Source organism: Pyxicephalus adspersus, chromosome 7 (genome assembly GCF_032062135.1).
Source record: "Pyxicephalus adspersus chromosome 7, UCB_Pads_2.0, whole genome shotgun sequence".
In the NCBI taxonomy this organism is placed as follows: Eukaryota; Metazoa; Chordata; class Amphibia; order Anura; family Pyxicephalidae; genus Pyxicephalus; species Pyxicephalus adspersus.
This window is the reverse complement of record NC_092864.1, coordinates 32676074-32703939: the sequence shown is the minus strand read 5'-3', so window position 1 is coordinate 32703939 and position 27866 is coordinate 32676074. Positions and strand designations below refer to the sequence as shown.

The following is a 27866-nucleotide window of genomic DNA, read 5'->3' as shown; positions in this document are numbered from 1 at the left end:
TCATTACAAAGAACAAGAGGGCACTCTTTGCGTCTGGAGGAAAAGACGTTTAATCTCCGGATAAGGAAGGGATTCTTCACTGTAAGGTCTGTGAAAATGTAGAATTGGCCTTCTTAGGAAGTAGTTTCAGCAACTACTATAGATTGCTTTAGGAAAAAGTTGGATGTTTTTCTAGAAGCACAGAATATACCTGGGTATTAAAGTTGTAAAGTAAAGATAACCAAGACTCTTGAACCAGAGAACATCCGAATGCCTCAGGAAATCTGTTGGAGCAAATTGTACACAATGGATGCAAGTTCAGAAGCTGAAAGAAGTAAGCATGCAGTCTGGTCACTTTTTTTGGGGAAACCATTGAATGTTTTGTTGTTGGCACAGGACTGTCCTATATACAGGGACCTATGCATCCTACCTCTGTAACGATATGGCACTGAGTAAGGGCTGAGTGAAGTACACTAGAAGTGGGAGGAACTGTTCAACACCTAGGCACATGGGAAGTGGACACTTCTCTGCTAGAGCAAAGCTTCTACATGGTGCAGGATTCAAGACAAATTGATGGAAAGGACCATGATGATTGATGGATAAAAGACCATGGAGGGACTGCAAGGCATACAGGGCAGTGAGCCCAACAAAACTCATTAAAATCTAAAAATAGCACAAACCCCTAGACAACAGCTAAATACATAAGAATATCATGTTACTTTGTGTGATCCATACTTATTACTGGTTCATGCAAATTGGTTGGATCATCTTTAGGACCTATTAGAATTATGAAATGAGTAAATTAGAAAGTTCTGGTAGGGTTTGTACATTGTGATTGTGCTCTTAGAGGCATCTAATGGCTTTTTTTGGAGCTGGAGCCTAGAGAAGATTCCTTAAACTCATTTATGATAACATCAGGGTGATGATGTCATTAGTGTGTACCATAATGTCATGATGTCATCACGCACCATGACCCGCAGCAGGAAATGGTTTTAGACTACAGAAGAGTCTGCCATTACCTCATGCTTGTGACATTTGTGTTGCACAAGTCATTGAACGTATCCTGAATAATTCAAATCCCAGCCATGCTTCCCAGGTCGGCCTGGATAGCATTACCCCTTTTTATATTTATGAAGTTACTGGAGAGGAATTGAGGAAAATATCAACCAGTCGGACATAAATAGATACCAAAGCAGGCTTTTGATCTACTACAATTCCCAGCATGACCTGTTTGATTTTTGTATTAAGAGTACCTGTCACCTAACACATGTAACAGGTGTACAATTTATCAAATCACAGAGTGACAGAATCTTCCCGGCATGTGTTACAGTCCTTCTGTCTATACCAGCAGTTTACTAATGTAATTGCAGTGGTTTGGGAGAATGGTGTGGTTTCGTAGATCATTCTCTCTAAGTATGGATGACAGTGACACAGAATTTAAAACATTTTGGTGTCACTGTTCTTCTCCAAAAGAACATATGGTGTTTGTCCCCCAGGACAGAGGAGTCAAATAGGTGCCTAAGGGCAGACTATCATCACCTTAAAGGGAGGAGGTGCAGAACTTTTCTATAAAAATATGTAACAAAGGCATGCCAATCGATTACACCATGTCATACAGCACACCTAATTTAAAACATAAGGTGTAGTACCAGGCTTGCTTTGAAATCCTTCTAAAGGTATTTTCAAACTTGCTTATCCCAGCCTAATGTCAATTGGAGAGGTTTACTTCTGTATGCATTGGGAATGAATTACTAAAGGAATACAGACCGTAAACATAGCAAACTGTATTGTTTGATGGTAAGCTCTTGGGGGAAGGGCCTTTCCTTTTTCCTGTGTCACTGTCTGTATCTGTCTGTCATTTGAAACCCCTATTTAATGTACAACACTGCAAAATATGTTGTTGCTATAAAAATCCTGTTTAATAATAATAATTGTTATCCCTTTGCAAAAGAGAGTTCATTTAGCTTAGTAAATTGCATGAAGCTCTGCTTGCTTCACCCATCCAATTATTTGCAAGCAAAAATGTACTTATTTTAGATTTCCCTGATGGTGATTGGGTATTCTTTGCACAGATCTTATGATTGCTTTTATCTTTTTATGTAACCCCAGGCAGATTCAATGAAAACGAGATCAGGGCCATCTCTTTCTGTAGTCTTTGTTCATTTTGGCTAAAAAATAGTTTAGACTGCATATTTGGGTTCATTATCCAGCTGCAAAATGATTTTTTAACCAACTAGTGACCATCTACCATGCGACATCTACCATGTTTCACAGTTGCCTACAGACACATCCTTGTACCACTTTCTAGGTCTGCCTTCTGATACAGCTAAATATTCAAAATTGGGCTAGTCAGTTCAGAGTACTTGCTGCATTGTTTCTGCACATTCATTTTTTCATCCATATTCAATTTGCTTGGCCTTGTTTCTATGGCTCCCCAAGGCTAGAGAAGATACACTTTCATCAATGAAGCTGGGTGATCCAGCAAACCTGGAATTGGTTCAATAAAATTAATTTGCTATTTGTTAGCAAATGTTTTTATTTCTGGACCAGATCAATTCCAGGTTTGCTGGGTCACCCAGATTTACTGATTAAAGTGTATCCTCTCCAGCCTTGGAGAGCTTTAATAAATCAGGCCCTATGTTGGAGATCTAGATTTTTAGCCATAAGTCTATCACTTCCGATCACACTTCTCCAGACTGTATATAAGTGTACCAGGGTCCCATTGGTTTCTGTACAGGCTTATAGTGCAAATAATCTGATTTATAGCATAATGTATCTTTTCTGGGCTGGGGCTGATCAGTGCATGTATGGTCTACAACTCTTTCTTTTTAATGGGGTTCCAGCAGAAGATATTTCACAGCACCAGAAACACCTATTTACCTTCCTATTACTGGCCATAAATGTTTTTTTGATGACATTTGGCCAGCCTGTGTCATGTTGTTATTCTTAGTCCTGCCATTGTGTGAGTTTTTCTTACACTGAACAGTCCATACAACCTCAACTTATTAGTAGGGCATGGCTTTTCCTCACCCAAGTTTATTCTTCCTTCACAGCTAATTCTATTTGATTTAATGATTGTATTATTACCTTCATGCTATTTTTCTGATTATTAGAACCTGTTTAGTATATTCGTTTAATCATAAAATGGAGCATAAGAAAAACCCTGAAGCTCATCTCTAGGCAAAAAATGTTTCCCTCCTCTTTTACCCTTTCTTCAAAGTCTTGTACATCATGTATATATAATAACCCCGATCCACTAGTCAGGTACCTGTCCAGTGCCAGTTTTGGGTATTAGGGATAAATATTCTGGTCCTCATTGGCTGGTCCCCTTTTGCAAATGTTACCCTCTTCCAGACCCAGAAAGAGCCCCAGTGCTGTACAGCAAAAAGGGAAAACCACCATCATACAGGCAATGGTCACTTGATGAAGGATCTTTCGTTCAGTACACAGAGGAAGATAGAAGACTTGAATCTGGAATGATTTAGGGGAGTAAAATGGGCATTTATTTAAGGTTTGTCATCTTCTAAGGAAAAATAAATTGGAGTTGGTGGGGAATAGGGAAATGTGTCTGTGGGGAGACCCTGGAGATACATTAACTGTGTGCAAGAGTAGCTGGGAGAACTGATGCTATTACAAAAGGCAAAGAGGTGCACATGCAAAATATATCTTTGATATCATATTTTATTAAATAAAAACCAAAACATTTTAAAAGTATTTATTCATTTTGTAGCTTTTTTCTCAACTGCCTAAAAAGTATGCACAGCATAGAAAGTAAAAAGCTTTGAATGACATTTTTACATTGTCTTCATACAGGCCCTTTTTAAGACAGCTCACAGTTACAGCCACCGATTAGCTAGCTCCAAAGGTTATTTATTCTAGTTTCTAAATAAAAAACACTAAAGCAGTATTTTTTTTTATTTTTATTGCTTGCCTGAATAATTTACAGGAAAATCTACCTTTGAATCCGGAATATGGCCACAGCGATAACACAAACTCGCTTTGTGCAGCTTGCGGATCAATGATGACTGGACTGTGAATGCATAATCGTCTCCTAGGTGTTAAACCACAGGCGGAATGATAAGAACAAAGGTAGTCAGGTGTAAATATGAATTAAAGATCAGTGTCCATACGTCACTGTTTGATACAGATCCCTGTCCGAGTTCCCTGTAGGCCGCAGTCAATTACACAGGGAGCTGTGTTCAAATCTTTTCACTTAAAGCAATTCCAAATCTTCCCACACACTCCAGCAGGAAGCCGGAATAGACCCCGCAGGAGGTGAGCGCACACTTCACTGGGCTCATTTGCCTATCTGCCTTGGGGTGCTGAGCACACAGTGCATGATGGGAATATCCTTTTTGCGTGATGGTCCTGGGCAAAGCATGTACAATAAACCCTGGTAACAATGTATGCATCATGTATGTGTGGAATTCAGAGGACTTCTTTGCCATCATCATTGTAAGTGACTCCACATTCAGCAGTCTGTGTGGATACATTACAACCATTATTAATCTGCAACAATGATATACTTTGTTGTTTTTTTGCTCAGCAGCATTTTGCTGAATATGTATTATTGCACATTAAATGCAGCATTGTATAAAATCATGTGCAGATTGCATGCAAAAATATAAGCATAAGCCCATATCAAGGAATATTTCTTATTTGGTCCCGGTTAATCTATTACACGTACAACTGAAAGTGTTGGGGACTACCAAAACACACATTGTGCAAAACAGCAGGGGAAGTTTTGTAGTTCTCCTGGTCTCTTTTGTCTTCATATAGTGACCAGTACAGTGAGTGAGGACCAGTACTTTTAGTGAAAATTAAGAGAAAATGAATGTAGCTAATATGTACAAGGCAGCCCCCTGCAACCTTTTTAACATGGGAGAATCCTTCAAAAAACTTTAAGGTCTCCCTGCTATAATTACTATATCCACATCTCACAGTATATTAGCCTGGTGGTCAATAGGAAGAATTCCTCTTATATTGGTGGCCAGTGGGAATAATGTTATCCTTACAAATAGCCACAGAGAACACTGGTTTCACCTAAACTGACAAACAGAGTACAAACTGCTCATTGCTCAAAGAACCCCTACCAACTTCTGGAGGAACCCTGGTTGGGAAACGCTGCTCTAGGTACTGGTAAGCTGCAATGTATACCATTTTTGTTCTCAGATTTGATACATTTTAGTTTTATGTCTTGTTTTCCAAAAAAAAGCAACACTTTTAGATTTACATAATTATGTGGCAGAATCGTGACTGTACACCTATTTGTCTGTTGTGTCACAACTGTGAGTAAAAAATTAGACGCCAAAGCGATCACAGAACTTAAGCTGGCCATGGGATCTGCAACATTTTTGGCTTATTAGCTAATCCTTTGGACAAACAAATTGAGTTGATCAAACAAAATGCATTTCCATCTATCAATTTTGTTCAATATCTGTGCAGAATGTGAATTGAATTCTTATTTCCTTTGGACATGGAGGTTTTTTTTTTTGGTTGACTGATCAATCTTTGTAATCATGTAATTAACTGTATAATCAAAACCACTATTTGTGGCACATCTGACATCTTTAATATGACTTTGTCATACATCTTTTAGATCTTTGATAGAACAGGATACCCCCTCCCACAAGGCCAGTTCTCCCCTGAAATGCATCATTTTGGAAAATCTGCTGGCCTTTTAGGAAATAATAAATCTCACTGCAGGTCTCACTCATTATATGGTAGTGGTGGTAGGTTCTCCACAAAGAGCCAACAGCCTGACATAAAGCGCTTGTTTAATTAATGCTCTCCAAGACTGGAAAAGATAGACTATTATCATTCCAAGTTTTCTGGATCATCCATGTTTTATATAAAAAAAGAGAAATCTTCCCCAGTCCTGGAGGGCTTTAATATATCAGGCTCAATGTATTCTGTAAATATGCACCCCACATGCAGCAATGTATGAGGTCTTTATCAGCATCACTTGGTGTGTAGGACTGAGCCAGGAAAAAAAAATCATCTTTGTTAAAACATTTGAAAATCTACATGGACTGGTGTATTTAAGTGATGGTTTTTAGAAAAGCAGGCAGAAATAAATTCATGATCTCTAGTCATGGTTGATGAATGGAATCAGAAGTGCCACTCCCTATTGACCAGACTGGTGCTATGTGTTAAGTGTTTGTTTGTTCACCTGCCATTGGAAATGATCACAAAAGATTTTTTTTTTGGATGTCTGTATGAGGCTTTGGGGTCTGTAAACACTCTGGATTTTTCTTGGTTGAAATGATCATTCCTGGCCATTACAGGTGAAAATCAAAGGTCCACATTATTGAGGAGATTGTTATTATCCTGAACTGTTAGAGACTATCAATGACCGATAACAGCAGAAACTGCAATCATTTCAATTTCTGTCCCCAGAATGGCGCACCTTTTGCTCATCCTTACCCCTGTTCTATAAAAGGGTAGCAGGCCAAGCAATATGCTATTACTAACGATTGACAAAAATTGTGATGAAATTTTGCAGTTCTGCATAAGAATATTTCAGGACAATGTTATTAGAATAAAAAATAGAAAAAAAAATTCCATCAGAGATTTGTTGCCTGGATGCATTGGCAAATGTTTTCCTGGTTTTGTTCCAATAGTTTCAGCTCTAGATTGCACAGCAGTGAACTGCTATGTCAGGAGGCTGTGTTAAACAAGGACCTGGTGATTGGGAACCTCATTCAGCAATTCAGAAATTCTGGAAAGGTCGTGGACTGTAAACTTTGTTTTTGTTAACCACACCACGTTCTCCTATATAACATTACATTGTGTCCTTGATATACCATGCAACACAATTACAGGGCACTAGCAAATGCAAGGAATAAAATAAGTTCTGTGCTTTGTAAAAGAATATTTGTAGTACACAAATAGAGTAGCCAGAGGCAAGGTGTCAGCATTTTGACCGGGATGGAAAATGAGCCTTACTGCCAGAAACAATTGGCCTTCGATCTGAGCTGAACTCACAGGTTCTCGTATAACTCTATCTGTGCAGCACTTCTGAGTCTGAAGATGTGTAAAAGATAATATAGGCAATCACATGGGAAATCTGAACTTATGCCAGGCTGAGGTTTCCAATGGAGCTAACAGGGACATCAGGAGAAAGACAAAACATTTCTAAACTTCATGTGCCATGGTAAAATTATTTGGGTTAAATTGACCTAAATACTGGAGCTGAGTGTTTCTTATACATCTTTTAGAGGGTCTTTGTTGGTGGGAAAGCTTACGTTAAGGTCTTTGTTAGGGCCTTCCACTATCAGGAGAACTCAGACACATAAAAGGTGAATACCCCAAATTATAGGATTTACAGCCAAGCCAAGAACTATTATAGAATAACTCAGTGTTGGGGTATTCAAGATCAATAAGAAGCTAAAGACTGATCTAGTCACCTAGTCTTTATTTATACAATTTGCGATATTAATACCCTTTAGAATAATTTATATCTCACTGTTGGGTTACTCAAGACCAATAAGAAGCTAAAGGCTGACCTGGTCCCCTAGCCTTGGTTTATAAAATTCGGTGCAATAACACTTTAGGATATTCATTTTTATCAACAACACTCGCTCACCATGAGCAGAGTTGGCACCTAGTCAGAATACTTCCTGCTCTTCTAATAGACATGCCATAAGGGAAGGTATAGTCTCTAAAGAAAACAGGGAACAATGAACCCTATAAGAGTGCAGCAGAAGCAAGGGGCACAACAAGTATCCAGCACTTACAAAATAATATAACAAAGCATTTTCAATGGTTTATTTAACCAAAAGGGAGCAAATATTAAATATTTATGGTAGGGTGTTTCATATCTTTTAATAAATTTAAGTCAAAAAAGAGTCTGCATGCAAGTTTCCAGGAGATGGCAGCACAGACTCCTGTTGCAGCATTGCATGTTTTGGTCCATTTGCAATATGGTGGTTTATACTGCAACTTCATTCTGCTAGTGACTGGGAAGATTGCTCATTGTGGTTAGAGAAATTTTCTGTATGTGGTATAATGGAGATAATTACATTTCCTCCTATACTTTTCAAAGTTGCTGCAAAGCCTTAGATAAATGCAGTTCAGATTGAGCATTTATAGCTTTTGCTCTTTGTAGAAATCTTTATTTGAATCTTGATATTGGCCCTGGGTAGATATAGATTTGCACTGTTGCTAATAGAAATATTGTAGCCTAAAACTTTCTGCATATATAGGCAAAACATTTTGCTGTGTTAAATTGAGGAGATTTTCCCTTTACTTTCCTACAGGTAAATACCTCTCTATTTCCATTGTCATCTTTGCCATTGGAAGATTTTCCCTAATCTTATTGCTCTAGTGACAACTTTTGAATCTGGTTTCAGTGACAATGGTCTCCAAGACAATACTAAAGCCATATACATGTCAGATAATTCTCACCCAGGACGAAAAGTGATCTGAGGTGGGCAGGAATAACCCCTGTGCACTCCTATAAAGAAAAGCACAGAGGTGCCACTGGGTCATCCACCCCCCTCTGTGCGCTCCTATGGGGAGGAACACAGAGGGGTGCTGATTGCTCGCTCTTCCCCTCCCACTACATTGAACAGAATAGCATTGTGTGTACAGCACTCATTCAAAAGATCTGCGACAATCATCAGTTATCTATCTGCACAGGCCTAACTGTTGATGTGTGAAAAAGATATTCATCTGCACATACCCTGTTTCCCCGATGATAAGACACTGTCTTATTTTTTTTTGAAGGCCAAAATATGCTCTAGGGCTTATTTTCAGGGGGATGCCTTATTTACCCATGAAGAAGACTACAGCCATTCATGTCCACTTCTGATCAATCTGTGCCAATCATTGTCCCCTTCTGATCACTCATGTGCAATTCAAATTCCCTTTCTGATCACTCTGTGCCTTTCAAATTCCCTTTCTGATCATCTTGTGTCATTCAAACTCTCCTTCTGATCACTCTGTCATTCAAATTCCCCTTCTGATTACGCTGTGCTTTTTTTCTATTGCACGGCAGTTAGGACAGGGGAACAGCAGGTGGCGCTGTGTCGGCTTCTTTCGCTTTGCTTTACAGACAGGAGAAAACACGATGCTGGCAGAGGAGAGAAGAGAGACGCTGCAGCCAGACACACGCAGGATCGGGTATCGGGTGAGTATAATATTTTAATTATTTTTTTTGGGTGGCTTATTTGCGGGGGGGGGGGCTTATTTTTCATTTTAACATGAAAAGGGGGGGCTGTCTTATTTGATGGCCCTGCCTTATCATCGGGGAAACACGGTAGGTGCAGTTGGAGGGCAGCATGGTTATTGAATCGGCAAGCAGTAACTATGGATAACCCCATTCATTGCAATAAATGCCAGAAAAGGGAGGTTGGCAATGAATAAAGATAGCTGCCTGAAAAATATGATTTCCAGGTATTTGTATTGTTTATTGGTTACATCTATATTGTACCCCTCAGTCACCTCTACCAGTCTTATATCCAAATGTCCCCAGGCGAGATATCACTGATGATGTTCCACAGCCACATGTTGAGTACATGACCTGGCTCATTTGTCCCCATGGAGGATGCAAAGTTTACACACCATCTATTTCAGGCATTTTATTTATAGACAGAATACCAAAAAGTGATACTTTGCATCCTAATGACAGTCCTGCACTCCCTTGCCTTGTATTCTATGATGTACACCCCCGAGTTCAGACATTTTCACTACAGTTCCTACAACCTGAAACATTTGGGGAATCCCAGACACTTGGCGATTGCCACTTTCTCTCAGATTTTTATATATTTTTTTACATCTGACTCTTTCAAGGGCAGAGATGACGGGAGCAGTTTGGGTTGCCATGGAAACTGACAGATGTGCTCTCCCTTTCTTTCAGAGAGGGGATAATGCATTGATGCACATGATGAGCGCGAGGGAACGTGGTTACTGAGTCACTCTGAGCCTCGGGGGTCACTGGACGTTGGGATGTCTGTGAAAATTTCTCTTACTTCTCACCACTTGTCCCCAATATAAAGGCAAAATGACATTTTTTAACCCCAATGTGGCATCTTCTAGCAAAGTTGGTGCAAATGTTCCTAACAAGAAAGCGATCATAAGAGTCAGATGAAAGAAAAAAGTCAAAATAATATTTTTGTATAGCTAGTAAAAAATTTGGGTTATATTTTCAAAAGGGACGTTTCATTGGTTTGGTATGGTCCCTGTATGTTTGCATGAATCTTCTGCAGATGTTTCCAGATGAGTTATCTGGATCACTGCCTGTGCTTGTTGATGTAAGAATCATATTTTGTTAACATAATACTTTCTAATGTTGGTTTTTGAACTTCCCTTCTGCTACTTTAGGGTCATGTCCCCATTTTCATGCCATATTGTAAAACACCATCCTCCTGAGGTCTAACTAAAGATCTATGTAGGGGAATCAGGAACTCCTTCCTCCTGCTGGTGATTATCGTAGTGATAGAATTCCTGGTTGTATCTGTATAGGTGAATCAAGTCCTTCTTTCTCAGGCTGGTGATTCTTCTACTTATATACCCCACAATTCCATCTATATAGAGGAATCAAGACCCCCTTCCTTCTGTTGGTTACAGCTTTAATGCTACACACCATTTGATCTGTATAGTAGAATAAGGTTCTTCTTCTTCCTACTGGTGACCCCTCTAGTGATGCTCCTCACAACTCCATCTACATCAAGGAATCTGGACCTCTTTGCTTCTGCTGACGACCCCTCTAATTATATACCCCACAATTCTATCTGTTTAACAGAATTCAATGTTTCTTTCTTTTACTGGTGACCCCTCTAGTGATACACCTCACAATTGCATCTAAATAGAGGAATTAGGACCACCTTCCTCCCGCTGAAGGCCCCTCTAATCGTACATGTCACAATACACCGCATCCATCTATATAGGGGACTCAGGAACTCCTTCGTTCTGCTGGTGATTGGTCTAGCTATGCACCCTCCAATTTTATTTATATCAGGAAATGAGGACCTCCCACCTGTTGCTGGTTACCCCCATAACAATACCATAAAATTCTACCTATCTATAGGGAGCAATTCATCCTACTATGATACCTCTAGTAATACACCCCACAGTTCTATCTACATAAAGGAATCAGGGTCTCCTTATCCTGGGATCCTTTTAATGATAGGCATCACAACTTATCTATATAGGAGAATCAAAACCTCCTTCCTTTTCCTGGGATCCTTCTAATGATACACATCACAACTTATCTATATAGGAGAATAAGGTCCTCCTTCCTCTGGCTGGTGATTTTTCTATTCATATTCCACACCATTCCATCTATAGAGATGAATCAGGACCCCCTTTCTCCTCCTCCTCCTGAGGTGTATCATTAGAGGTTATCCCTCTAATGATACACCTCACCAACTATTCGTATAGGAGAATTAGGTCCTTCTTCCTCATACTTATCATCCTTCTAGTGATGGGCCTTACAATTTTAGATATATAAGAGAATGAAGACCTTCCTCCACCTGCCTGTGACCCTGTAACAATACACCCCAGTTTGATTCTATATAGAGGAATCTAGACCTTCTTTCTATTGCTCATTCCTCTAGCAACACACCCCAATATTATATCTATATATCAGACCCTCCTTCCTCTTCCAGTGATCCCTCCAATGATATACCCCACTATTCTATCCAAATAGGGGAATCAGGACCTTCTTCTTGTGACCCCTACAGTGATACACCCCAGAATTCTATATAGAGCAATCAGGACCTCCTTCATCCATCTATTTATATAAAAGGAAATCAGAACCTCTTATCCTCCTGCAGATGGCCCCTCTAATAATGCACCCCACAACAACTCTCAATAGAGGAAACAGGACCTCCTTCATCATTGAGTGATTCTTTTACTGATACACCTCACTATTTTACTAGTATATAGGAAAACAGCTGGTGGAGTCCCCTCCAGTAATACACCCCAGAATTCCATATAGAGGAACCAGGACCTCCTCCTATTTGCTGGTGACCCCTCTAATGGCACACCCCACTATTCTATCTATATAGGGGAATCAGGAACTCCATCCTCCTACTGGTTATCCTTCTGGAGCTCCATATGGCTTATCTCGAGAAAACAAATCACTAGAAAATGTGAAGAAATACCAACAAAACAAAAATAAAGCCTATGAAAATGTTCAGAATAAGCAGGCCTAAAGCAGATCTGTCCTTTCAGCAATGACATGCAACTAAGCCGGGGAGAAGTTTGCATGTTGTGGGTAGGTAGGACAGACGCACAAAGTGACTCACAGATTAGTAAATGAGAAGAGATTAGAAGAGAGTGGGCAACCAGGCAGATGATCTGTGGTGAGAAGGAACTGAGAAAGCAGTGACAAGTAGTCGGAGAAGAGGCAGAAAATGAAGAGTGACAGAAAGCAGCAACAGGAGGGGGATGTGAGAGGGAGAGGACGGGGACAGCTGGCAATGACGTTAGACGGATGCTCTTTCTTGGAGTCAGCAGCCTCTGTCCTTCCTTATATTTAAAGATATAGAATGGCGATGCTTGTGAAGACGCTTGGCTCGGCCTGCAAGTGGCAGCAAAAACACTCAACGTGACCAGTGGACGACCTGGCGCAGTGCAGAGAGCAATGACTTTTAGTAACCTGTGCCAACCCATGCCATGGATGGCTCATGCTGGGTTGCTGCTGTAATCATGGCTTTGTTATATAAAGTATATGTAAACCCAATTACTAAAATCTCATATTTGTTTAAATACGTCATTTCAAATTTTATTTCTAATTTCAATGATTCTCTCATTTTTTTAATTTTGAGATTTTATTAAAATACCATTGATCATGACATTAGGGTTCTTGTTTAGGTATTGAGGTGACAATGCTTTGTGCCTGTCTCCCAATGTTGTCACATGGACTTTTAATAAAATCTACAAGTGGCCACTTTATGAAGCAGTTGTCAGTTCTGCCCCAAGAAATGCCATGCAGTCATTGCTAGAGTGCAAGTAGACAGAAAGACACAACAATTGATGTACTTTAAAGGAAACCTACCGGTATATTGGGGATTGTTAAGCCTGTCCATTGATGGCTTTCATTGTTGTATGGCTGTCATGTGGATTTATAGGTTTCGATATTTTCTAGGGCACTAACATTAAACAGCAGTGGGGGTAACAGTGTGGAATTGGAGTTTAAAGCTGAACTAAAGTTCCAAATTTAGGAACACATGGCCAGGCTGGTCATTATTATAGAAAGGGGCAGGTAATATAATCTCTCCTACCTGCCTGAGCGCTCCAGGTTTCTGGCAAAAATAGTTTGATGCCTGGATACACGGCTCCCTTTGTGTGTGCCAGGAATGAATTATTCTCAGCATCCCCGACATTCCATCATATGTGCCATTTCACTAAACACAACCCCAGGACTGACTGCAATGAGTACGCAGCCAATGTGCCTTCCTCCATATATCACAAGAACACAAGCTCGGTCTTACCACCCTCACCCTCTGTTCGCTTCTTTTTGTATATTTGCAAAAAAATATATTTCTATATAAAAAGATGGGGGGTTGTTGTCGATAAAACCACCAGCTCTAGGAAACAAAAGTTAATTTGCATTTTATTTCAAAGGTGCACGTATGCTTTAAAACTTTCCCCAAGGTGTAATTAGTGAAGAAGAACAAAAACTCATATAACCCTCACCAGGTATTAATTTAGCGATTCATTACAAATTACTCTCCAAAACTTTAATTATTGTATGTAGGCTTTTTATAATGAGATAATAAAGTAGATAATTTATGTTGCAGTTTCTTGGACGCTCGGAATCGCTAATATGCAGAAACGCTAATATTATGCTATTATTAATACTGATGATTCTCACTGTTTAGATGGACAAGTTATTTTACTAGAAGAGGTAAAAAACAGGAAAAGACAAAGTAAGTAACAAGTGAAGTGAAGGCCATTTATCTCATCCAAAATTCTTATTTCCGTTTTTGCACATATTGCCAATTTTAACTGGTGATCATTGACCGTAATGAAAGTATATGGGCGGCCTACTGCTACATTAATGTGTACAGTGTTGTAAAAGTGGGAATTGGATTTGCAAAAATGGAGAACAAAGAAGTGACAATCTGATATATGATTAACTTGTCTTTATAAAAAAAGACCCTTTTATTTCAGGAACCCAGGTATATCCATACATATCTTTACTTTACCATACCCTGCACCAGAGGTGGGCAAACTTCTTGACTCGGGGCCACAATGAGTGTTAAAAATTGGCGGTATCAGATAGACGGAGAGTGTTTGTATGAACAGATATAAATTATGTGTAAAAGTTGGCTCGATTAAAAAGCCTAATGTGCCTTATATGACTGTAGTTTGCCAGTCCCTGTCCCACACCATTTATATGGCCTCCTATACTCCTAAAGCTGTAGGAATTCCTTTTGTGCAGAATCTGACTTCCTCTTCCCTCTGAAAACATTATAATGAGTCTTCTATCCAGTGAAGCTGTTGCTTTGTCCTTATTGGGCAAAATACACATTTGATTTTAAGAACAGGCCACAGCATTTGGGATAAAGTTCAAGACCCAGCCAATTTATAATTGAGTATTGTCTGTTTAAGGAACTCATTGCTGCCTTGCTAATGAGGGTCTTATGTATATTAGAAAGGAGAGGTGTTGTCCTATAAGCAACTAGCTATCCTTTCCAGGAGCTACAACAAACATTTGGTTGGCCAGCATGGGCAGCAAAGACACTTTTTGGTGTATAGTAAATGGGCTTTTGTCTGCTTTTAAAAAAACACTCTTTAAGTTTTAGCCTGACAGCTTTGATTCAAGGCAAAAAACTGAAGTAGATCTCAGGTTTAAATAGCCATCAAGTAAACACATGAATGCACTCAAGGCCTGAGCACAGACCAAGCAGCCAGGTAGATTGCTCGAAGCAACATTTAACCCTTCTCAATACCTTCATGGAGCATTTTGTGACTCGGGTGGGCCCCTCATAAAAGTTGCAGGAAATCTTTGCAGTGATGGACAAGCTGAGATGGGTCAGGGCTGATATAGGTGATAATTAATGTCCAGACAGCAGGAGTTCTTCTTGATGCTTTCACTTCACCCAGGAGAAACAAACTCCCTAAGCAGCAGACAGCAAATCGATTTCATTATTGACAGGTGTGTGTGATAGATAAGGAGGAATGTCTGATGTCAGCAAGGTATAAGGCTGTGATATAAAGAGAAGCTGCTGCAGCAGCTTACTGCTACACAGATGAGATTTTAATTCTCTGTGTATGATGACAGCAGATTATTATTTAATGACCTACTCATTTCTTGTATTTATGTAAATCAATGGTATTTTAAGCAACCTTATGTTTTACCTATAGGCTGTTCATGTACAGGAGACAAGCTTTCCAATGGAATCTCTACAACACATGATAAATACCTATACGCAGTCCATATTATTGCCTTTTCCACTTTGCAAGCTCCCATTGGTTAGGATCATCCCCCAATCATTGAGTCAAATTAGGGGTCCATTTATCATTTTTATGCAAAACAAAACCCAGCTTTTACCCTCAGCTGACATGTTTTCCTTATTAACAAAGATTATGTGAAAAGTATACATTTAGGTGAACACTGTGTGGGTTTTTGGTTTTCTTTACATTTATTGTATTGGTTCACTGCTCTAATCATTTGACCTATAAAACAAATCACATATCTGTATTTATAATAAATAATTGGCTGGGGTTCTCAGTTTTGCAGCCCATAGGGGTCCGCTAAGGTTACAGACACACATATGTGTGAAGCCAATTCTTGGGTGGCTAAGACAAGCAGCTATTTATACTCCCAGAGACTTCCTGATGGGTTGATAGTGTGATGTGAATCAATAGATCAATAGATGGCAAGATGGTAACAGACTCTATTACCCAGTGTCCAATCTAATGACTTTGCTGTGTCTGTTTGGCAGGCTTTCTTGAAAAAAAGCTACTCTGCATTGAAAAAAAAACAGGAAGTGATTTGTAATAATTGCATTGCTTTAAAAATAATTAATTTATTACTAAGTGCCCACATAGCCACAGATGCAGTGTCCATACCCACAGATTCGTGTTACCGTACCATGTTAGGGTAGCTGATTCATATTAATGCCTATTGCACCACAGCAGTCACAAAATGTGACCATCCAACTATATGTACACTTATTTTTATGTTTGTTTCTTTTTTATTATTGGTTCACGGCTTTAACTTGCTTTATATAAAACACAACCAAAATTATTGCAACCAAAAACTTTGACCTGAGCTGTTTCAGTATCATGATATATATGTATACCTGCATGGGTTGTGGTAACACACACAATATTTTGCAAGTAATAGAAACATGTGAATGTGCCCTAAAGTAATCTAACTGCAATATTTGTGTTCTGACATGTTCTTTGAAGGAATGAGCAAAGCTATTGTGACAAAAATTATTCGGCCATGTGACCAATGGCCAATTTTGCCTCAATGAAAGGTTTTTTTTGGTGATTTTTAGGTGCATTTAGGATATTTCATACTTTAAATAATTAAGGTAATTAGGACATATGTCTGACACAAGAACACAATGTTAGGTGAAATGTGTATTTGTGATATGTAATGGAGGAGTTTCAGGAAACTGATTTGTCTATATGGGAATGAAGTTTCCAGGAACATGATCAGTTGACTAATGCTGACAAACCAAACAAGAGAAGGAAAATGACGCACTGGGGAATTCTGAGGAGGAAGAGCTAAATTGATGAAGGGTAAAACATTTAAGCACAGCAATTAGCAAAAGGAACCAAACAGCAGACAGGTGTATGTATGTTATGGTATCTGAACATGGAAATGGATTAATGGAAATCAAACGGCTCTATTCATAAAACAGGGAATTTGACATTCCCTCAAACAAATCTTCTAGGTTCATGTGTTTTAATATCAGTAATTGATTCCCACCAGGGAATGTTTTAGAGGATGTCAGATCCCCTGTCTAATAAACAGAGCCCAAAGAAGCCTAACAAATAATATATATGCTATGAAGATACAATGTATTTGTTCAAATAGAAAGGGGAAGAAAAAATGTGGATCATTATGTCTTCCCAATGTGCTGTTGTAAAAACAGATTAACATGTGAAAGCAGAAGATTAATCTCCCTTTATTTTGTCTTTCCTGGTTTTTATATTTCCACTCCCAGTAATCACCATCAGTAATTTTAAAAAAAATCCCTTTCCACTTGCATTACATTTCTTGTATGTTATTGCTAGTGACACAAAAACTGGGTCTCTGTGCTTCCTCTATAGCAGTATTTCTCAATCAGGATTCCTCCAGAGGTTGCTAGGGATTCCTTGAGCAATGATCAATGATCAGAAATGATTTTTTGGCTGACTTTCTTCCCACTGGCCAGCAACGTAAGAGGCATTCTCCCTACTGACCACCACATTAATATCCTGCAGGCTGTGGGTATAATAACTTTAGAAGGGTTCTCTGAAGACATGCAAGTTACTTTGAGGGTTCCTCTATGTTAAAAAGGTTGAGAAAGCCTGCTCTATGCAATGTAGGTTGATCATGGCTGGTGGGATTAACGTATGGGATGCTGTACATAGCTTCCTGAATATATGACACTTCATCCAGCCTCAGTACTCTTGTAAGGATTTATAGAACATCAACATTTTTTGATCAGTCTGCAGAAGTGGGCATTTCTAGGCAAATCGTATTATATGGTAACCCCACATGTGAATCTAAGTGTCTACAATAACAGAACAGAAATCAAATTACTAAAATGGTGTCCAGTAAAGTTGGGTAGGAAAGGAAAGGATGATGCTGGGAGATGCTGATTTCCAATACTTGTAAACATAATCACCTAAATCTGCAAGCTTTCACATGCTGATGCAATTTTAAGAGCAACACATTTAAATCTGAGCTTTCATTAAAAGGATGATCTTGCCATGGATTTATTTGCTCAGGCACTTTATATGCCAACACGGTGTACCTATCCCTCAAGTTCCTTGACACCAAACTCACTAATACTTGTCTTTATGGAGCTGTTTTTTACAGAGAGGCATAATCATGCTGGAACATAGAAGGGTCCCTAACCAAACTGTCATCTCCAAGGTTAGTAGTACCTAATGCCACCATGTCTTCATGTCTTCAGTAGCAATACCAGTACACCTGAGTTCAATATTTTAAGGGGTGTTCACATACTTGATAGCCAGGTGTCCACAAACTTTTGGCCCTATTGGGAATATGAATAAAGACTATGGATACAAAAAATGAATAATATGAATGCAAAGGCATTGAAAATATTATGACAGTTGGACAATACAGAGAATGTAAATCCTTATAGCTTTGCATTGTAGGTATATGAAGAAATATTCTCTGTTTGTATATAGCCTGCAGAGAAAAGCTTCTCATTGGTCCAGAAAAATGCCATTTTGACAATCTCACAAAGATGCTTATCAGTGGTCCAGCGAAAAGCATTGCAAACCTGTTCTAAGCCATGCACTTCTTTTAGTCTCTCCTCCCTTGCTCGCTCCCATGTCTGCACCCTCCCCTTCTCTCTCCATCCCTCATCCCTCCCCCTGGCTCTCAAAGCATTGTATTCCTGACTTGGCTCCTGCTTTGGGAGCGGCAGCAAGACAATTAGTGGCTACTGAGATTTGACATCCATCGACTGGGTTGCCAGGATCCCAACATCCGCCTTGTGCCACTACATCCCTTTGTCTCCACCATTGGACAATTCTAGATGCCCAGCTCTGGCTTGCTCTCAGCTGCATCAGGAGCCAAGGAAGTATAGCGAAGCTTGGTCCAGGGGTCCCCTTTTTCCCTTGCCCCCCGATTCTCCGACATGAAGAAGAGTTGGATCAAAAGACGCTCTCAGGTAAGGGAGGAGAGAGGGGAAAGAGGTGGATAGATAAAGGAGAGGAAAGGTAGTGATGGGACAGACATGGCATTGGAGAATAGGTAGGGTACAAGGGGGTTGCCAGGCCAAGTGATTCTACAGTAAATGAGTATTTGATAGGGACATCAGAACCCCCAAAATAGCAGTAGCTCACATTGCCCCAATCTACACGCATCCACAAATCTAAAATCTGACGTTACAATACGCAGGTACCCATCACACACCTATTACTGAGATAACTAACATATATTTTTGACACAGTTTGAATGTCCATCAGCCAAGCTGTTCCTGCACTTCTTGTAGTCAACATAGGTAATGAAACCAGATCTATTAGCATAGTCTGTACACCATGCACAGAAATACTGTACGCATGGCAGATGCCTGTTATATAATACTCTTATCACTTGCAATGTGCTTAGGCTCAGATCATTCGTATAGTGCCACTACAGCTGAGCACTTTCCATACAGTGCCCCCAAATACAGCAAACTCTGTAAACTGAAAACAACAATCTTTAATAAAACTCATTCTGCTTTTGAAACTTTGCTGAAAATAGAATTCTAGCATGGAAATAGCACATGGGTTGCAAGCATGTAGGCCTAGGAGTAGCAAAAGTCCCCTGAACATCCTAAATTCAGATTGTCTATTGTTCTAGTGACTGATGAGTTCCATGGTGTAAATCAAGGCTGTCCAACTCCAGTCCTTGAGGTTCACAAACATTTTTAGTATTTCTTTATCAGGCAGTGGGAATTTAGTAAGGTGTGGTGTACAGAATGAGAAAATGACTTTATATGAATATCCTGACCTCTATTCGGCCCTCAAGGGCTGGAGTTGGACAGTCCCAGTTTAGATAAAATTCAGAGAATCAGAGTTTTTTTTTCTTGGGGAAGACATAAAGTGGGGTTGCCTAATGCACAATGCTCCAGCTCTCTGCATCCCTTGCCAACTTGTAACTCGGGTTTAGGAGAAAGTAACCACCCAATCCCTCCCTCAAAACCAACCCTGAATATTCCCTATGGTCCTTATCAATATTGTTTTCCAACCCTTAATGTATTTGCTTTCATCTTAAAGGAAACCTGTCAAAAGAGCAGTATGTAGGCTTTCATTACTGACATCCGCTCCTGAAAATCCTGTTTGATTGCCCGTTCAATCTTTGGGTTTAATACTAATGTATTGATTCTAATATAACTATATTTAAGTACCATTTGTGATCTTTCTGTGACAAACATTTGCTGCATGCTTGCTCTTGGAGTGTGAATAAGGCGTACATACATACAAAATGTACTGTTGCCAGCCAGTTGACTGGAAACCTCAGAAGGTCAGTAGTGGCAGGCTCCATATTTCCTTAATGATAGATCTACTTTAGGGTGGAAACTTTAAACTCGAAAGTAAAAAATTGTGAACAGACCAGCTTTTCAATGTGCAGGACATACTAAGGTAACCGTTGCAGAACTTTTTGTTATAGCAAACTTTTCCTAAGAGAATTAAGGGAGATGCCAGTTAGCTTGGTGGAATGAAGATGTTCAGGCTTCAATACAATTTGAGTCACTGGAATTGATTGAGTATGCAGGTCACGATGGTCAGAATAAAGTCAGGAGTCCTTATCTGAATGCAGGTTAAATCTCAGCCCCCATCTGTTGATAAATCTCAAGGTGGCATTAATGAGACAATGCGGAACATGGTTGACACAAACAACACAAGGAGAGCCACAAGTAACTTTTGGTAATGCTAAATACAGGCATTGTCGAATTTGTTCATTGTGTACGGTGTGTGAAGCATCATTTTAAAATCGACCTAAACTCTAAAAACATAAAGTCACCAGGAGTTAGTACTAATTAACCAAAGAGACATTTGATGTGTCTTTTATCAAACAACTAAATCCCTGGCTCCTGTTAGCTTTTTGTTTAAGCTCTACACTGCACGGTGCATGTGCTATGTAGTGTAGAGCTTGGCCAGCCTCCGAAAATAATGTACCTCCTGCAAATGCACAGGAATTACATCATCAATGGCTGAAGAATTTCCGTTTTCTATGAAGTCCACCATGGTGCCATCAGCGAAGGTGGCACCTTCTGAGGATGCAGCAATGACAAATTGTGGAACTGTCATCACTGCAGGAGGGCTGTACACTAGTCCCATAACTGGCAAGCATGCTGTGCACCAAGGAGTTTAGTTCCACCATGGTGGAGAAAAGTATCATGCAAAAAGATCATTAGGACCTTAGAAAACTGAACACATTTTCCAGACCCACATATTTTATTGATATGATATTTTCTTTTTTCTCCGGTAATGCTCACCTTGAAAGTCATATATTTGCTATACAAATGGAGAGGCTATTCAATTGTGCTATACCTATATGCACCAATATATATACTATTGGCATGCATTGGGTACCACATTGGACTTTTTAATGCCAGTGCACCTTATTTTTTCTAGCTCAACAAAACACAAATGGTCCACATTTGGATGTTATAGAATTGTAAAATATGGGTCTGTTGTGGTGTGTTGGAATGTCATTCAAGGCACATCAACACCCCACTGTATGAAGGTGGCCATTGTCAGCAGGGCTTTGCTTCCTTATATCAGAACCTCCAGCATGGAGAACAGCGAAAAACACAGGAGGGACATCTCTAAATCTCAGTAAGATTTAAAGTTAGGAACATCAGTGTCTTAGAATCCACACTGTAGGCATACAGCTTTGAGATTGTAGGTTAACATTTCCCAACCTTTTTATCCCTATGGAACCCTTGAAATAATTTTCAGGTCTCAGAGAGGCCCTATTAAAACTAGTTTTTAGGAGTCAATAGGAAAAACCATCATCAGTTGAAAAAAACTCAGCTGGGGGAACCCCTAACATCCCTTAGAGAAACATTGGTATTGTACTGAACCTTGAATGAGAATGGTTGCTGTGGATAGAGGGGTGCCTAAGAACCCTCATTTACCAGGAAGGGCACTTGAATTTTGCAAGCAGAATCCCCAATAAAATGCACATTTATCAAAGGTTCAGCCTATAGCGTAGCAAATCTTCATTTTTTTAGTTCAATTTCACCTTAATGTGTTAACAGGATGTGAAGATAAAGATATTCACACATATTTAAACCAAGCTGAGTATAATAGGGTCCCTGCTGAGATGAGATGCATTATCCTATGAGCAGATTATTTTCTAAGGCTGATTGATGAAATGTGAAACAGAGAAAGCAAGACAAAATTTGTAGATGTTGCCCACAGTAGCAACCATATTTATCCTCATAGCTTAAAGAGGAAAATGCAATGACTGCAGCTATGTTTTTGCTGAGAAATCCTTTGGAGTATGTTTTGTAGGTCAACCCTATTAGGAAAGTTTTACAGCAATTTATGAACAGTAGTGCAGATGTCTGTTAGAATGAGTGCTGTGTCCTATACAGGTTAATGCCGGATCTCCTATGAGTGATTTTTTTGAATCTTGCGATTGTGTACTAAAACAAACCCCGTGCTCTGCAAAAAAAGTGAAAGTGCAAAAACACCCCACAAAAAACGTGCACTAGGGTACTATTTGTGATCCCTCCTCCAAAGAGGAAGGGCCACCCAATATCCCCAGACCCTCCGAAGCGAAGCTCCAGACGAGGGCTGGGTACTGAGCCCACCCAGCCGAAGCTGAGATGGACTTACTTACCCCTCTAGCCGAAGCCAGACGGGGGCCTTTTCTTTATGGGACTGCCTAAGCAGGTCCCAACAGATACTAAGCTGGGAGTTCTCCCGAAGAGACGCTCCCACTAAGGGGGAGCGCCTGGCTGTTAAACCAAAGCACTCTCCAAGACATCAGGGCTAGCCCATAAGGGAATAGCACCCTCCATCAAAAAGTGGCAACAAATACCACACCAGTGACTGTGACAAAACAAAAAAATACATAAAAAATAAGTGCTCAGTGTATAACACACTGGGTAAGGTTTAAAAAATTGCCCATCTGCACTAGCTGCAGCTAATGCAGATTAGAGGCGATGTGCCAAATCAGCAAGGGTGACGTGCCTAGTGTACATTAAATTCAGTGGGTTCCCGGGCCCAGTGACTTTAAGGTACCCCTGGATCGCCACTCCAGGGGGACGACACTCAGTGAGATGCTTTCCCTGCACCAGCCAGCGGGCCAGTCCACTATCTGGGAGCTCCTTCTCAGGGCAGGTCCTACGCCTCTCTTCGGTGGACCAAGCCGGAAGAATTAGCATAGGGCGGCCCCTTACGGAGCTACACCATCAATTGGACCGTCCTTAACAGAGGTACTTGTGCACTGCATTCTTGCCAGGAATACAGTGCCGTTCCACCCTGATCACTGGAAGGATTAGGTACTACACTTGATCTTAGCCAAAAGGCCGGGAAGGGATCTGCTATGAGTGATGATCTAGTTAAAGACCATTGCTGCTGTTTAAGCATTATCCAAAGCTTAATAATGCTGAACTCTGGGGTAAGCAAATATTGTCTGTATTATTGAGTCATGTGTATTCTTACCTCAATCTTGGTGCAATATGTGTATTCTGTTCAGATCTGTTCAGTAATCCAGTACAAAACCTGGTCCTGATCTGTATTAGGACCAGTCACTACTGCCCCCCTCCTTGTACAGGGTGACTGGGCTTGTATTGGATGCTCTACATTTGAACTTGCTAACCCCCCACAGCTCTGCTCTATGCTATGTACAACACATTGACAATGTCAACATTACTTTTACAAGGTAGCATCTGTATTTGCAAAGGCATTTGATGTACACAGAGTAGATATACAAAAACTCAAAATAATTTTAAGTCTGTTTAGCCATTTTTGTGATTTAAGCACACCTGTCACAGTACATAGCCAAAAATATTGACCTTGTAATTCCTAGTTTGGTTTTACAGCTTTCTAGGTCACCTGTTTACTGATTCTACAGACATAAGAATTTCCAATATGGTATCCAAAAAGCAGGCTTAGTCCCACCCCCGAGGACCACCCATCACATGAACGCAAATGTAAAATAATAGCAAATGCCAATATTGTGGCTTTCTTTTGCTTTACATTCAAGTTGGAATCCTGATCCCCCTACACTTAGGGGACTTTTGTATATGTGAGCATCCTCAACAGAACATGAAAAAAAATTATATATTTTATATTATTTTTGACCTAAAGATAACCTTAGTTAATATGATTGTGTTTCCCGAATGAAGTTGTATTATTTTTTACAGGATATTCTCACACATGGCGTGAATGCTGGTAAATTAAACCCAAAGCCAATTTTAGTATCAATGGGTTAAGGAACAATTAGGGGTCCGATTACACCTTTCTATTCTATTGTATTGAGTTGAGGAATGCATGTTAACATGTGTTAAGTAGTTCATCAAAATGCACTGAGTGAGAACAGATGGGCTATATAAATGGGGTGTCAACACACCAGAATGGACAAAAATGTTGGGTATGTATTGTTTTTTTTCCAGTGCAGAACACCAACATGTAAACAAGTGTGTTAGTGTAAGTTGTGGTTGCTGCATTGAACATACATTGGGCTAAATTACAGGCTGTGCATGCTGTACATGTGCATTACAGCAGGAGCTGCTGATGCTCCTCCATGCTACATGTATGCTTAAACTGCTAGTTCACATTTATAGTATTAGAATTATAATGGTTGGAGTTACAATAATGCATTAGTATGCATATAAAATTAGGTGCACAGGTAATATGACTACTAACTCGTGTGGTATCACGGGGCACAGAAGCGGACTGGAGTGAATGTTACCTAAATCTCAAAATAAAGCAGGTTTGTTTTAATGTTCACTTTAATTCAGTTGGAGTTTTGGAAATGAGCAAAGGAGCAGACATTTTGATCTTTTCATGTCTCTCCTCAAAAAACGCATTTGTGCGGTCATCTAACTGAAATGAGTCTAACACATGTAATCCCACATGTTATGTCTCCAGGTACTAAGAGACTTGGGCTACACCAGGAATTATAGCTCTTTGCTTGTAAAAGATTAGAAATGGAATTTTTTTTTAAAATTGCTAGAAGGTGGTGTTTGCATTTCTTTTGCGCACACATCTTGCGGGACATGCACAGCACAATCAGGGTCAGTTGCAAACTGGGCAATTGCTGAATACCCCTACCCCTGACAGATGGGCATTGGTGCAGGGAGCTGGAATGCTTTGTCTACTTTATATTTGCCCAGGGCCCTATTTTGTCTTAACCTGTCCAAGTACAGTGTGCACTGTTAGTATCTGTAAGATGCTGAGAATAGAAGCAGTTGCTGGGATAAAGGGCCCCTAGAACACATGTGCAGGAGATAGTTCATCAATATCTCTCCAATGGGCAATAAGAATATGAAGAATGCACAAAAAGTGATGAAGGTGATAGCAGCACAGGGAGTGGACTTAAGAGCTAAGTTTGTCATAATACATTCATAGGCTGTGCATGTTGTACGTGTGCATTACAGCAGAAGCTGCTGACGCTCCCCTGTGCTACATATATGCCTAAACTGCTTGTTGACATTTTTAGTATTAGGATTATATTGATTGGAGGCTGCAAATTAGCTTTTAGTCAATAAGTGGTCAAATATTAAAGCAGCAAAAATTGTAAATCTAATAACACCTCAAGGCGTGGATGCAGTACATTAATGCACACACTGTAACATACTTTGTGCTAAGGTAGCCCAATAAAAAAGGCTGTAAATGCACTAAAAGGACCAAAAAATAGAAAAGCACCATTTGCAAGGCAAAGCACGGTACTAGTTGTGATGCTCAGCAGTGTATTCGTTATTACATTCTAATGATTTAATGAATGTAATGTTAACATGCTGTGCTGTAACACACATTAATGCAACACAACAGTGTGAATGACCTCTGTAGCTATATCCTTAAACTTGCCACACATGGGCAAACTTTGATCCATCAGATCAGCAAAATTTAGCAATAGCAATTCAGAATATATTTGCTTAGGTAAGACCTTGCACTGCAAGGCTGTGGGTACTTTCTTGTTGTTGCAGAGCTATTGCAGAGTGCATAGACAGATGTAAAACAGTTGCCACTGGAACAGGAAGGGGGGGGGGGGAAATCTCTTTAATGCAGTCCAGGATGGAGGTAAAACCTAACAGGAGTTCTGATCATTTCAATGTTTCTTCTAGAACAGTGTTTCTCAAATTTTTTACCATGGGGGAATCCTTGAAATAATTTAAGGTCGTGGGTACCTTACTGCTCATGGGGACATAATTATATATATAATCACAGCTCACAGTACATCAGCTTGGTGGTTTGTGGATGTAATGCTTCTTATATTGCTCGCCAAATGAAAGAATGTCACCCTTACAGATAGACAAAAAGATCATTGGTGTCAGTGGTAGATGAGCTGAGAGGCACAAATTGCTCAGGGAACCCCTAGCACTCTCAGGAGGAACCCTACGGTTCTACGCAACCCTGGATGAGAAACACTGATCAAGAACATGACTTTCTAGGTTCAGTCCTTAAGGGCCAGGGACTGCACTGAAGGGATTTCAGTATTTCTCTAACAGATCTCAATAAGGTGTTTTACAAACTACTCTATGGCTACTGTATGTGGCCCTTAAGGACTGGAGTTGGACAGTCAGGCTCTAGATACTAGTCATTATCCATTTGGGCATGGAGGAGCATGGCTCTACCTCCCTACCTTACAATTTAGCAACCAGTGTGGAGTAGTAATATGCATTTACCTAATGGGCTTTGTGTATTTTAGTCCACATTGTGGGGTGCAACTACACAAGTGCATTACAGCTGCATTGCCTTAGTGTGTTGGGATGTGTCATTCAAAATGAACAGTAACACATTAACCTGCTGCGCTGTGTTGAGCAGAGTTTCCAAAATGTGTCAGTTTTGCCTCATTTTAATAGGTTGCCAAAACAATGCACCAGGATGCCAATGTCTGAACGGGCACCTGGAATGTATATGGCTGATTAAAACTGAAGTTATTTTTTGCTTTGAGGCAGAATTGCAATACTCGAGTAAATGCAGAAACTAACAGTAGAATATCCAATGGCTGATCAGTTTTATCACCAGGTGGACATAGAGATAGCCACAACCCGATAAGCAGTTACAGGAAACATATAAAGGCAGCAGCTGAAACACAAATTACAGGCAAGCTCAACTTGCACCCAAACCATAATGACATTATTTTTTCCCGACACGCTCAATGGTTTGGGGTCAAGTGGAAAAATCAGACAGATGATTGCACACTTTTGTGTAGAATATCAGCTGCTCATTGTAAAATGCAACTGACCATTTCGTTGACAAGGAGAGAGCATAGACCAATAATACCTGGAGGGCAGAATGTCATGGCACACTAACGGTTAATGGAATGATGCGTGTGGGTTCTATACATTACAGCAGCACAGAAGGGGGGCAGATTGTGGTTTGTGATCCATACTAATAAGACACATGTAAGACCAACTAATGCATGTTTGCCTGCCTGTCAAAGATAGGAGCCCTGTGCACTCAGGTCAATAAACTGTTACTGTATTACAATAATAATCCAAGGCAGTCATAGGTAACCTGAAAACCATCAGCTACTAATGGACTACATGTTTCAGCAAGCCCTGGGAGTTACTGTTAGCTGCCAGAGGATTGCAGATTACTTAGTCTAGTTTAGGAAGAACTCCAGTCTAATGAAAAATAATATTAAAAATAGGAAAATATATTAGGCCATTTTTCCAAAAAGGTGGCAAAAATTGTATCTCAGTAGGGCAAATCTCCCCTCACATCCAGTATATCATTATCATCATAGGCCGAAAAGGGATGTAAATCTCTCTAGCAGAGGACATAGACAGAAAAAAAGGTGATCATAAGCTGTCTTTGTCCCTGGTTACAGAGATTTGCCAATGTGTAGCTGTTATGTCAATGTCACAAGGCATGAAAGTGATGGGTAAATCCCGAATTTGGAGTTCCCTCCAGAACAATAATAGAGGATAAATAATGGGGACACTTGTTAGAGCATCAACTCTTTAAAACATTGTACACACACTAGATAATTGTCTTCCAAGATTGAAAGGTCATGATTGTCTAGCATCTGGACAGCAATCCTTTGACAACATTCAGCAATC

General features: G+C 39.9%; 1 protein-coding gene across 3 annotated transcripts in view; it reads left to right on the top strand.

Annotated features, from left to right (window-relative positions):
• Positions 1-27866, top strand: part of SPEG (striated muscle enriched protein kinase) — a 165175-nt gene that overhangs the window by 27475 nt on the left and 109834 nt on the right. The window contains exon 1 of one of the 3 annotated variants that reach the window (XM_072418032.1): positions 18507-18800. The exons of the other annotated variants lie outside the window; for them this stretch is intronic. Coding sequence (XP_072274133.1) covers positions 18768-18800 — 33 coding nt within the window. The 5' untranslated portion in view covers positions 18507-18767. Of the gene's footprint in view, positions 1-18506; positions 18801-27866 lie in introns of those variants that run through there. 3 annotated transcript variants of the gene reach the window in all.